This window comes from Anomaloglossus baeobatrachus, chromosome 3, assembly GCF_048569485.1.
Source record: "Anomaloglossus baeobatrachus isolate aAnoBae1 chromosome 3, aAnoBae1.hap1, whole genome shotgun sequence".
NCBI lineage: Eukaryota > Metazoa > Chordata > Amphibia > Anura > Aromobatidae > Anomaloglossus > Anomaloglossus baeobatrachus.
Genome location: NC_134355.1, coordinates 98,559,541 through 98,572,471, shown reverse-complemented (window position 1 = coordinate 98,572,471; position 12,931 = coordinate 98,559,541). Strand labels below are relative to the sequence as shown.

The 12,931-nt window shown below is 49.2% G+C and overlaps 1 protein-coding gene across 1 annotated transcript in view; it reads left to right on the top strand.

The window, feature by feature from the left end:
* RPS27A (ribosomal protein S27a) overlaps nucleotides 1–11,733 on the top strand; it is a 29,491-nt gene extending 17,758 nt beyond the window's left edge. The window contains exons 4-6 of the mRNA XM_075339333.1: nucleotides 10,320–10,405; nucleotides 10,992–11,123; nucleotides 11,549–11,733. Of these exons, the coding sequence (XP_075195448.1) occupies nucleotides 10,320–10,405; nucleotides 10,992–11,123; nucleotides 11,549–11,698 (368 nt within the window). The 3' untranslated portion in view covers nucleotides 11,699–11,733. The remainder of the gene's footprint in view (nucleotides 1–10,319; nucleotides 10,406–10,991; nucleotides 11,124–11,548) is intronic.
* Nucleotides 11,734–12,931: the final 1,198 nt, after the last annotated feature.

Below are 12,931 nucleotides of genomic sequence, written 5' to 3'. Positions count from 1 at the left end.
TCCATGGGATCTGAACAGGGTACTAGTTGCTCTCCAGAAGCCGCCTTTCGAGCCTCTGAAGGAAGTTTCCTTTTCTCGCCTGTCACAGAAAGTGGCGTTTCTTGTTGCGATCACATCGCTTCGGCGAGTGTCGGAGCTGGCAGCTCTGTCATCCAAGGCTCCCTTCCTGGTGTTCCACCAGGACAAGGTAGTGCTGCGCCCCATTCCGGAGTTTCTCCCTAAGGTCGTATCCTCGTTTCATCTTAATCAGGATATATCCTTGCCTTCCTTTTGTCCTCATCCGGTTCACCGGTATGAAAAGGACTTACGTTTGCTAGATCTGGTGAGAGCACTCAGAATCTACATTTCCCGCACGGCGCCCATGCGCCGTTCCGATGCACTTTTTGTCCTTGTCGCTGGTCCGCGCAAGGGGTTGCAGGCTTCTAAAGCCACCCTGGCTCGATGGATCAAAGAACCAATTCTAGAGGCCTACCGTTCTGCGGGGCTTCCGGTTCCTTCAGGGCTAAAAGCCCACTCAACCAGAGCCGTGGGTGCGTCCTGGGCATTACGACACCAGGCTTCGGCTCAACAAGTGTGCCAGGCAGCTACCTGGTCGAGTCTGCACACTTTCACCAAGCATTATCAGGTGCATACCTATGCTTCGGCGGATGCCAGCTTAGGTAGAAGAGTCCTGCAGGCGGCAGTGACATCCCCGTAGGGGAGGGCTGTTTTGCAGCTCTAACATGAGGTATCTCTTTACCCACCCAGGGACAGCTTTTGGACGTCCCAATCGTCTGGGTCTCCCAATAGAGCGCTGAAGAAGAAGGGAATTTTGTTACTTACCGTAAATTCCTTTTCTTCTAGCTCTTATTGGGAGACCCAGCACCCGCCCTGTTGTCCTTCGGGATTTTTTTGTTGTTTGCGGGTACACATGTTGTTCATGTTGAACGGTTTTTCAGTTCTCCGACGTTATTCGGAGTTAATTTGTTTAAACCAGTTATTGGCTTCCTCCTTCTTGCTTTGGCACTAAAACTGGAGAACCCGTGATACCACGGGGGGGTATAGCCAGAAGGGGAGGGGCCTTGCACTTTTTGGTGTAGTGCTTTGTGTGGCCTCCGGAGGGCAGTAGCTATACCCCAATCGTCTGGGTCTCCCAATAAGAGCTAGAAGAAAAGGAATTTACGGTAAGTAACAAAATTCCCTTCGTCCCACCTGCACGCCAGAATCCCACAACCTGGAATCTGGCTGATTCTCTGCATACCATTAGTGGTCAGCTCGGATGTTTAGGTTTTGAAATCCAAGAAAGTGAAGTTTATAAAATCAGCAGCTTCTTGAGTGACAGCAGCTGAGGATCAGATAATATCTGGGGGGGGTATGCATATTTATCCCCTCCACCTGTAAGAATTAGCATAAGTATTATACAATTGTTTTATATTTTGCCTTGCAGGACCTGTGCTGAGGTCATACCCATGTGACCAGAAGGGGCGAGGCCTCAGCAAACAGAAAAATGTTGCTTCCTGGTATTAGCTTTATTGCCTGAGGCCCCCCCTTTCTGGTCACAAAAACAACTGAAGATATATGATCCTCAGCTGCTGTCACTCAAGAAGCTGATGATTATATAAACTTTACTTTCTTGAATTTCAAAACCTAAACATCCGAGCTGACCTTTACAGGTATGTATAGAATCAGCCTGATAGTGTCAGTATAGCACTGGCTTTAGCTTATATATGAAAATCCTGGTGATTTTGAAAAAAAAAACCACCAGTGTGGGGCTGACCTGTAAATACTTAAAGGAACGGTGTCGTGTTTTTTTTATTTTTGTATTAATAGTGATTATGAAATCAAATATTTTTAATACAAAATTGAAATCACTGCTTATTTAGTTTTTATTTAATTCTAATTTTACTGAAGACCGTTACTCACCTCTTTTATGGCAGCCCCCTGGACATAGACTCTGATAGTCGGGCCCCGACCCCATTTAGTAACATTAGAGAAGGCGTCTGCTGTGACCTGGACGCGCCCCCTGGGCTGTCCAGATTACAGCAGAGGGAGGAGATCAGCGCCATCATTGTTGAGCTCTCAGCGTATGCCGTTTGCTCCACTTTACCCCTGTCACCCGCCAGGATGTGAGTACGGGGCGTCGGCGCGCCTCCCCTCCCCCCGCCATTAGTCTCCAATGACATCCCTGAACCCCCCACCCTCCCCCCACCGCTGTCTACGTGCATGCAGCAGAGCTGTGTGTTGTCGTGTGAGTACCGGTGTCCTGCCTCTGCTGCCGTCTCCAATGCCCCCCCCCCCCACTCTTTGCTGCTGTGGGCATGTATGCAGAGCATTGCGTGAGTACCGGCGACCCTCCCCCGCTACTGCTGCTACAGTCTCTCCAAACCCACCCCGTGCCGTGTCTAATCCTCTCCTGTGTGATACTGCCTGCTGAGCTGTATCTAATCCTATCCTGTGTGATAATGCCTGCTGAGTTGTGTATCTAATCCTGTCCTGTGTGATGTGATGCAGGAGAGCAGACAGCAGCTGCTGAACTACAAGGCTCAGCATGCTCAATCCAGGACTGTATGCAGGAGTATTTTGCCAAAAAACATAAAAAGAAAATGACGTGGGCTTCACCGTATTTTTGTATGCTAGCCAGGTACATCAGGCAGGTATGGCTGCCTCCATGCCCCCAACCCCCAGCTGCCTATTTGTACCCAGCTGGGAACCAAAAATATAGGGAAGCCACTTTTTTTTTTTCTTTCATGAAATAATTTTTAAAAAAAAGACGTGGGGTTCGCCTAATTTTTGTGTCCAGCCAGGTACAACTAGGCAGCTGGGGATTGGAATCCTCAGCGCAGGGTGCCCAAGCTTTCTGGGCACCCCCGCTGCGAATTGCAGTCCGCAGTCGGCTCAGAAAATGGCGCTTTATCCAACTCTTCCAGCTGCCCTGATGCCGGGTGGCTCACTGAGTAATAATGGGGTTAGGGCTAGCTGTATATTATCAACTATCAATAAGCCCGAAATTCATGGTGTCACTCCAATATTAGAAATGGCCACCATTAATTTCTAGTAAAGATAAAAAAAAAAAACCTACAAAAATATTTTTAGTACAAATAAAACACAAGACAATTAGTGACTCCATCTTTATTGAAATAACACCCCCAACTCCCCTTCCACAGTAATCCTGGGTCAAGGTTCCCGCAATGTCCAATCCGGATCCAGTATCATCTGATTGGTTTGCCGGAAAAAAGGCAAAGCGATCAGATGTCAGGTTCAAGGACGTGAATCACATCACACGTCAGCTGATTGTATAAAAGTAGTTCAGTTCAGTAGTAGTTCAGCTGATGCTTCAGTAAAAAAAACTCCACACTTCTGTGCAGACTCCCGTCCAATCGCTGCAGGAGCTGCCGGTGATCAGCCAATGCGGTCACCTGACTGCACCAGCTGATAGTTTAAGCCGGCCGGGTGGTAAAAAGCCGGCCTCACCGCTGGACTTGTACGATCAGCTGATGCCGTCAGGTGACCGCATCAGCTGATCACCGGTAGGTCCTACAGCAATCGGACGTGTCCCGGGAGTCTGCAGACAGGTGAGTATGATATATATTTATTTTTTTTCTACTGTTCACTTTTAGTTTCGCAGCTGCTTCCACCTTTCGTCCGGACATGGCGCCTGACGGGAGGTGGAAGCAGCGGTGGTGGTAACGGGAGGATTCACTCTTCTGTGTTTACCAACACAAGGAATCCTCTTCCTGTACACGTCACTGTACTACCCACCCCTTGTGTTTTTATAGTTGTGTTTTTAGTCATAGAAACGCAGCTATATTTGCAATTTGCGTTTTTCATTGCATTTTTGAACATCTCATTGAACTGAATGGGTGAAAAACACAGGAATAATTGACATGCTGCGGTTTTGTGGGCACCACAAAAACGCAGCTAAAATGCTGTGTGCAGATAGCAAAAATAAAACCTCATAGCCTTTGCTGGGGAAGCAAAGTCATGTAGTTTTCTGAACAAAAACGTGCACAAAAGCGGTAAACGCCTAGTGCACACATAGCCTTAAAAACAAATATCTAAACAAAACATTAATACTTAATATTTTTTTCAGTTCTTGAATTTTTTTTTCTTTTTCGCTCCTAATTGGGAGACCCAGACAATTGGGTGTATAGCTACTGCCTCCGGAGGCCGCACAAAGTACTACACTTAAAAGTGTAAGGCCCCTCCCCTTCTGGCTATACACCCTCCCGTAGGAGTACGGATTCCTCAGTTTTAGCTTTGTGCGAAGGAGGTCACACACGCACGCATAGCTCCATTGTTTTTAGTCAGCAGCAGCTGCTGACTATGTCGGATGGAAGAAAAGAGGGCCCATACAGGGCCCCCAGCATGCTCCCTTCTCACCCCACTGTATGTCGGAGGTGTTTGTAAGGTTGAGGTACCCATTGCGGGTACGGAGGCTGGAGCCCACATGCTGATTCCTTCCCCATCCCTTTTTACAGGGCTCTGGGTGAAGTGGGATTTACTGGTCTCCAGGCACCGTGCTCCATCTACAGCCCCTGGAGAAGATGCTGGATTGGAGCGGAGTACATCAGGGACATGGCCCTGCTTCCTCAAGGTACTCTGTGTCCCCGTGCATTTCGCGCTCACACCGCAGCATGCTGGGTGTTGTAGTGCGCCGGGGACATCAGCGCTGCGGCGCTTGTGCCATGGCCTCATTTCAGCTTCGCTGAAGCGGGCACACTTTTGGGGAACGGTCGCGCCGGCCGCTGGGACTGCGGCGCGGCTGGCACTTGTGGTGCGCCGGGGACTTCAGCGCGGGCCGCGCTTTTACGGCGGCCGCGCTGATAACTTGAGTCCCCGGCTTTTGCGGCCTGGTTCCGTTCGTTCCCGCCCCCAGACCTGCCAGTCAGGAGAGGGGCGGGACGCTGGTCAGTGCATCAGCGCTGAGGGCTGGAGTCGTTTTTACATACTCCAGCCCTCACAATAGGCGCAGAGGGGACACTGTTTCCCGCACTTTTGTTTGGGAACTCCCACGGGCCGCCCCTCTCCACAGACGCCGGCAGCCATTCCTGCTGACACGCTGAGCTGCAGAGGGGAGCCGGGGAGACCCAGACAAGGAATTCTGCGCCTCTTACCCGCTATTCAGCGGGCGGTAAGCAGCCCTCCGGGCTCACCCCCTCTTGTGCCAGTAGTAATCTTAGTATTTTGTTCCTGCAAATACTTTGTACTGCATAGCGCTGGTCGCCTTTTGGCTATAGACTCTCTCACATTGCAGAGAGCCAACAGCATGTCGTCCACAAAACGCAAGGGTCAGACATTATATGCTTCCTGTACCGCATGTGGGACTTTTCTACCGGCAGGCTCCAATGACCCCCATTGTGTGCAGTGCTCGGCCCCTGTGGCACTTGCACAGCCGGGACCTCCGCTGGACGTGACCCAGGGGGTACCACCTGTGAATGCTGTCCAAGTGACAGGAACTGAGTTTACAGCTTTTGCTGACAGAATGTCTCTCACTATGTCACAAATTCTTGACACATTGCGGGCTAGGCCTGTACTTCAGGCCACGGACACTGTGCAATCATTGCCCCCTGGTCCCCCTCAGCTGAATTACTTCCAAGCTCCGGGACGGGCACATACACCTCAGGGTGAAGACTCTGACTCGGACGATGGTCCCAGGCAACCTAAGCGGGCTCGCTATGAGAGGCCTTCACATTCATCTCAATGGTCAGGATCCCAGCGAGATGAATCTATGGGTGATGAGGCGGACGTAACTGATCAGGATTCTGATCCTGGGACCGCTCTCAATCTAGATACACCAGATGGTGATGCCATAGTTAATGATCTTATAGCATCCATCAATAAGATGTTAAATATTTCTCCACCAGCTCCTCTGGTAGAGGAGTCAGCTTCGCAGCACGAGAGAATCCATTTCAGATATCCCAAGCGTACATTAAGCACTTTTCTGGACCACGCTGACTTTAGAGACGCAATCCAGAAACCCCACGCTTATCCGGAAAGGCGTTTTTCTAAACGGCTTAAAGATACACGCTATCCTTTTCCCCCTGAGGTGGTCAAGGGTTGGACCCAGTGTCCAAAAGTGGATCCTCCAATTTCCAGGCTTGCAGCTAGATCCTTGGTTGCAGTTGAAGATGGAGCGGCACTTAAAGATGCCACTGACAGGCAGATGGAGCTCTGGCTGAAATCCATCTATGAAGCTATTGGAGCGTCGTTAGCGCCATCTTTTGCTGCCGTATGGGCACTCCAAGCTATCTCAGCCGGGCTTGTGCAAGTCGACTCAGTCACACGTGCATTTGCCCCGCAGGTAGCACCATTGACCTCGCAAATGGCGGCATTCGCGTCGTACGCGATTAATGCTGTTCTTGACGCTACAAGCCGTACGGCAGTGGCGTCAGCCAACTCCGTTGTTTTGCGTAGGGCCCTGTGGTTGAGACATTGGAAGGCAGATTCTCATTCCAAGAAGTGCTTAACCAATTTGCCTTTTTCTCGTGACCGATTGTTTGGAGAGCGTTTGGATGAAATCATCAAACACTCCAAGGGTAAGGACTCATCCTTACCGCAACACAGACAAAACAAACCCCAACAGAGGAGGGGTCAGTCTGGTTATCGGTCCTTTCGAGGACCGGGCAGGTCCCAATTTTCCTCGTCAAAAAAGACTCAAAAAGATCAGAGACGCTCAGATTCTTGGAGGTCTCAGTCACGCCCAAAAAAGACAGCCGGAGGAACCGTTGCCAAGACGGCGTCCTCATGACTTGCAGTCTCCGATTCCCACACCCTCGGTCGGTGGGAGGCTTTCCCACTTTGGCGACATTTGGCTGTCACGCGTCAAAGACCGTTGGGTGAGGGATATTCTGTCTCACGGGTACAGGATAGAGTTCAGTTCTCGTCCGCCAACTCGTTTCTTCAGAACTTCTCCACCACCAGACCGAGCCGATGCTCTGTTGCAGGCGGTGGCCGCTCTAAAGGCGGAAGGAGGGGTGACCTCCGTCCCTCTTCAGGAACAAGGTCACGGTTTTTACTCCAATCTGTTTGTGGTCCCAAAAAAGGACGGATCGTATCGACCCGTCCTGGATCTAAAGTTGCTCAACAGACACGTAAAAGTCAGGAGGTTCCGGATGGAATCCCTACGCTCCGTCATAGCCTCAATGTCTCAAGGAGATTTTCTAGCATCAATAGACATCAAAGATGCGTATCTCCACGTGCCGATTGCGCCAGAGCATCAGCGTTTCCTACGCTTCGTCATACACGACGAACACCTGCAGTTCGTAGCGTTACCTTTCGGTCTGGCAACAGCCCCCCGGGTCTTCACCAAGGTCATGGCAGCAGTAGTAGCTGTCCTGCACTCGCAAGGTCACTCGGTCATCCCGTATCTAGACGACCTGCTTATAAAGGCACCCTCTCAAGAGGCATGCCAACACAGTCTGAAAGTGGCACTAGACACTCTCCAGAGTTTCGGGTGGATTATCAACTTTCCAAAGTCTCATCTAACCCCGACCCAATCACTGACTTATCTTGGCATGGAGTTTCATACTCTCTCAGCGATAGTGAAGCTTCCACTGGACAAGCAGTGTTCGCTGCGGACAGGAGTGCAATCTCTCCTTCAGAGCCAGTCACACTCACTGAGGCGCCTCATGCATTTCCTAGGAAAGATGGTAGCAGCAATGGAGGCGGTCCCGTTCGCGCAGTTTCATCTGCGCCCTCTACAATGGGACATTCTACGCCAATGGGATGGGAAGTCGACGTCCCTCGACAGGACTGTCTCCCTCTCTCAGACTGCCAAGGACTCTCTGCGTTGGTGGCTTCTCCCCACCTCATTGTCACAGGGAAAGTCGTTCCTACCCCCATCCTGGGCAGTGGTCACGACGGATGCGAGCCTATCAGGGTGGGGAGCGGTGTTTCTCCACCACAGGGCTCAGGGGACGTGGACTCAGGAAGAGTCCACCCTGCAGATCAATGTTCTGGAAATCAGAGCAGTCTATCTTGCTCTGCGAGCCTTCCAACAATGGCTGGAAGGCAAGCAGATTCGGATTCAGTCGGACAATTCCACGGCGGTGGCGTACATCAACCACCAAGGGGGAACACGCAGTCGCCAAGCCTTTCAAGAAGTCCGGCGGATTTTGACGTGGGTGGAAAGCAAAGCGTCCACCATATCCGCAGTTCACATCCCAGGCGTGGAAAACTGGGAAGCAGACTTTCTCAGTCGCCAGGGCATGGACGCAGGGGAATGGTCCCTTCACCCGGACGTGTTTCAGCAGATCTGCTGCCGCTGGGGGACGCCGGACGTCGATCTGATGGCGTCACGGCACAACAACAAGGTCCCAGTTTTCATGGCACGGTCTCACGATCACCGAGCGCTGGCGGCAGACGCCTTGGTTCAGGATTGGTCGCAATTCCGACTACCCTATGTGTTCCCACCTCTAGCATTGTTGCCCAGAGTTCTCCGGAAAATCAGGTCCGACTGCCATCGAGCCATTCTCGTCGCTCCAGACTGGCCAAGAAGGTCGTGGTACCCGGATCTGTGGCATCTCACGGTAGGCCAACCATGGGCACTACCAGACCGTCCAGATTTGCTGTCTCAAGGGCCGTTTTTCCATCTGAATTCTGCGGCCCTGAACCTGACTGTGTGGCCATTGAGTCCTGGATCCTAGCGGCCTCAGGTTTATCTCATGAAGTAGTTGCCACAATGAGACAGGCTAGAAAACCATCCTCAGCTAAGATCTATCACAGGACGTGGAAGATATTCTTAGCTTGGTGCTCGGCTCAGAGGGTTTCTCCCTGGCCATTTGCATTGCCAATTTTTCTTTCCTTCCTGCAGTCTGGGTTGGAAAAAGGTTTGTCGCTTAGCTCTCTTAAGGGTCAAGTCTCCGCGCTATCCGTATTCTTTCAGAAGCGCTTGGCACGGCTTTCTAAAGTACGCACGTTTCTCCAAGGAGTTTGTCATATCGTTCCTCCTTACAGACGGCCATTGGAACCCTGGGATCTAAACAAGGTTCTCATTGCTCTCCAGAAGCCGCCTTTCGAGCCTTTGAAAGAGGTTTCCCTTTCTCGGCTTTCACAAAAAGTGGTTTTTCTTGTGGCGGTCACGTCTCTTCGTAGAGTGTCCGAGCTAGCGGCGTTATCTTGCAAATCTCCCTTCCTGGTGTTTCACCAAGACAAGGTAGTACTGCGTCCAATTCCAGAGTTTTCTCCCAAGGTGGTTTCTTCCTTTCATCTCAATCAGGATATCACTTTGCCATCTTTGTGTCCGCATCCAGTTCACCAATTTGAAAAAGGTTTACATCTGTTGGACCTGGTGAGAGCACTCAGGATTTACATTTCTCGCACGGCGCCTATGCGCCGTTCTGATGCGCTCTTTGTCCTAGTCGCTGGTCAGCATAAGGGATCGCAAGCTTCCAAATCCACCCTGGCGCGGTGGATCAAGGAACCAATTCTTCACACATACCGTTCTGCTGGGCTTCCGATTCCATCTGGACTGAAGGCCCATTCTACCAGAGCTGTGGGTGCGTCCTGGGCATTGCGGCATCAGGCTACGGCTCAGCAGGTGTGCCAGGCGGCTACCTGGTCGAGTCTGCACACGTTTACCAAACACTATCAAGTGCATACCTACGCTTCGGCAGATGCCAGCCTAGGTAGACAGGTCCTTCAGGCGGCGGTGGCCCACCTGTAGGAAAGGGCTGCCTGACAGCCCGATCACGAGGTATCTTTTTACCCACCCAGGGACTGCTTTTGGACGTCCCAATTGTCTGGGTCTCCCAATTAGGAGCGAAAAAGAAGGGAATTTTGTTTACTTACCGTAAATTCCTTTTCTTCTAGCTCCAATTGGGAGACCCAGCACCCGCCCTATTGTTCTTAGGGTTTCGTTTTTCGGGTGCACATGTTGTTCATGTTGTTTCTTAAGTTCTCCGATCTTGTTATCGGATTGAATTTGTTTTTTGAAACTGTTATTGGCTTTCCTCCTTCTTGCTTTGGTACTAAAACTGAGGAATCCGTACTCCTACGGGAGGGTGTATAGCCAGAAGGGGAGGGGCCTTACACTTTTAAGTGTAGTACTTTGTGCGGCCTCCGGAGGCAGTAGCTATACACCCAATTGTCTGGGTCTCCCAATTGGAGCTAGAAGAAAAGGAATTTACGGTAAGTAAACAAAATTCCCTTCTTTTTTGACGACACCTTCCCTAAAAAAACGCAGCCCCAATTTGCTGGTGGGTTCTCTCTGAGACATTATAGAGGCCATTATAAAACTGTTAACTCACATGTAGCATTATTATGTAATCTAGGGGCTGGTGAATTTTATGTGCTTTCTTTGCATCTATTTTAATGGTGATGGATATCTTATTCTTCTCTAGGTATCCCTCCTGATCAGCAGAGGTTGATCTTTGCCGGCAAGCAGCTCGAAGATGGCCGCACTCTCTCAGATTACAATATTCAGAAGGTATGTCAACTTCTCACTCACATTTTATTTTTACCACTAAGTTACAGGACATGAAATTCCCTGCGGATGGGTGGAGGTGCACATCCGCAGACCCCCACCGATCACTTGACATGGTTGACCCATGTGCCCTGCTTCTGCACACAGGGTGGAGTGTAGGATTATAGAATTTCTATATAAATCATACACCACTACTGATCTGCAGGGTATTTCATGTTTTGTCACATTGGAGGTGGTGAAGTGTACTTCGGCTCATCTGTCAGTCTGGCCGGACAATTCTTGGCTTGATTGATGTCTTGACGCATCCTTGCCATTGAGACCAGACAAAGCACCACTGGCACATTGAAGAGAGAAGTACTGGCCTCTGCTTCATCCGTGCAGGTTGCTATTGGACATGGTACTCATTATAAATTCTAGGCAGTCAGACTATCAACTGGTTGCAACTTGAAACTGATCACATGTCCAGTAGAGGTAGATGAACTTATACAAATGAGCCATTTAATAAAATACATCTGCCACATACATTTTATATCTTGACCGGGTTATTAGTGGTAAATCCATTGACCTCTACATTTTTACACCCCTGTAGGAGTCCACTCTCCACTTGGTGCTGAGGCTCCGTGGTGGTGCTAAGAAGAGGAAGAAGAAGTCTTACACCACACCCAAGAAGAACAAGCATAAGAGAAAGAAGGTCAAGCTCGCTGTGCTGAAGTACTACAAGGTACGATTGTGGAGGTTTATTCCTTCTGTATCTTGGGGTCATCGTAAAGCTGAGACAGAATTGTTACTTGTGGGTAATGTGGCACCCACCTGGCCTGTACCCATAGCCTGCCCAATGTAGGTCATCTTTTGAGGGAGCGTGTATTATATCCAGTCTGAGCACTTCTTTCCTTGTGATTGGCATCAAAACAAAATGGGTAGTATCACGCAGCACCCATATGGCTAGGCCTACAAGGAAGTTTTTTTTTTTTATTTTATTAACCCCCCCCTTCCCCGATGCTTTCTGGGATTGCTGCTAATAAATGCTGATAATGAAACATTTGGACTGGAGCCTGATCATGTCCTTCTCACAGGGGTTTTTACACAAGTCTTTCACCTGAAATGTTTACTCTGAATGGCTGTCTCATGTAAATCTCTCTTTTGTAGGTTGATGAAAATGGAAAAATCCACCGCCTGAGGCGAGAATGCCCATCAGATGAGTGTGGCGCTGGAGTCTTCATGGCCAGTCACTTTGATAGGCATTACTGTGGAAAGTGCTGTCTGACCTACTGCTTCAACAAGCCTGAGGACAAATAAATGTACATGTGTTAATAAAGTCCACCCATACTTCACTTGTGTGCTGCTGCTTTGTTATTATGGGTCCAGCTGCTTTCAACATGACTTGTTTAAACAGAAAGCTGGCTGGGAAAATAAAAACATCTTCAACTACATAAATAGTAAGAGACTTGAATGACCGAATTGGCACAGTCATAAAAATCTAAGTGAAAGGAAATTAAATGGCCCAATCTATTAAAGGGTTGTCCACTACTCATCCCCCTTGTTCGCTCCCGTAAAAATAAATAAGTCTATACTCGTCTCCAGTGCGGCCATGGTTCCAGCGATGTCTGAAGCTGTGTTCCCGGGGCCTACGTTATTAGTTCTTTCTAATTAGTAAGTGATCAACATAAGCTTGTGCATTCAATCTATAAGAATACTGACTGTGTAATATACTGACTGTCAGGATTACCCTCCTGATTTCCGTTGCATCAGGCAGTTCCTTCTCACATTGAATGAAGCTAGCAGGGGTGATCTTAAACTGCCCTGCAGCTGCCATCTCACTAGGAAGCTTCCTGCCAACTGTCATAAGTGAGGACTTGCTCCGGGTAATAGTCCAGACAGTTCCCCTTAACGGCTACCACCTTTTAATGGCGGGCTTTCAGGGTACTTATTACTCAGTGCTGCTTTTTAACGGCGCTCAGAAATAATTAAATAGCGCCACGCGTTGAAATACCACAGATGTCCGCTGTACATGACAGCTGACACCCACGAGCTTTGGCCTCGACCGGTTTTGGAATAGATTGGTGTCATTTAACCCCTTAATTACCTTTGTCAATTGCGACATTGGTATCGTAGGTAGAGCCCCCCCCTCCAATGTGGGATTGGGCCCCCCAAGATTATAATTTTGGGTGCTGATCGTTGCCATGGTACCATGGGGTAACATATGATGACCCTAGGATACGTTAACCTCTAAGATCTTGCTATACGCTCAGTCTTACAGGCTGTCAGTGAGTCACTGACGGATCTATTCCTGCTGAACACAAGATCAATGGTCAAAGTGGAAAAAAAAAATGTTCCACAGTGGGACTTGGTGGAAAAATAAAAAACGTTTGTATAGCGTACAAATCACGAAATCCTGTTTCGTCACTAAAAATATAGCTTTTCAGTTCAAACAAAAATAGTGAAACGCATAATTGATAGTGTCCAGAATGGCGTAATGTATAAAAATGTCATGTTACTTATTCCGTATGGCGAATACCATAAAAAAATAAA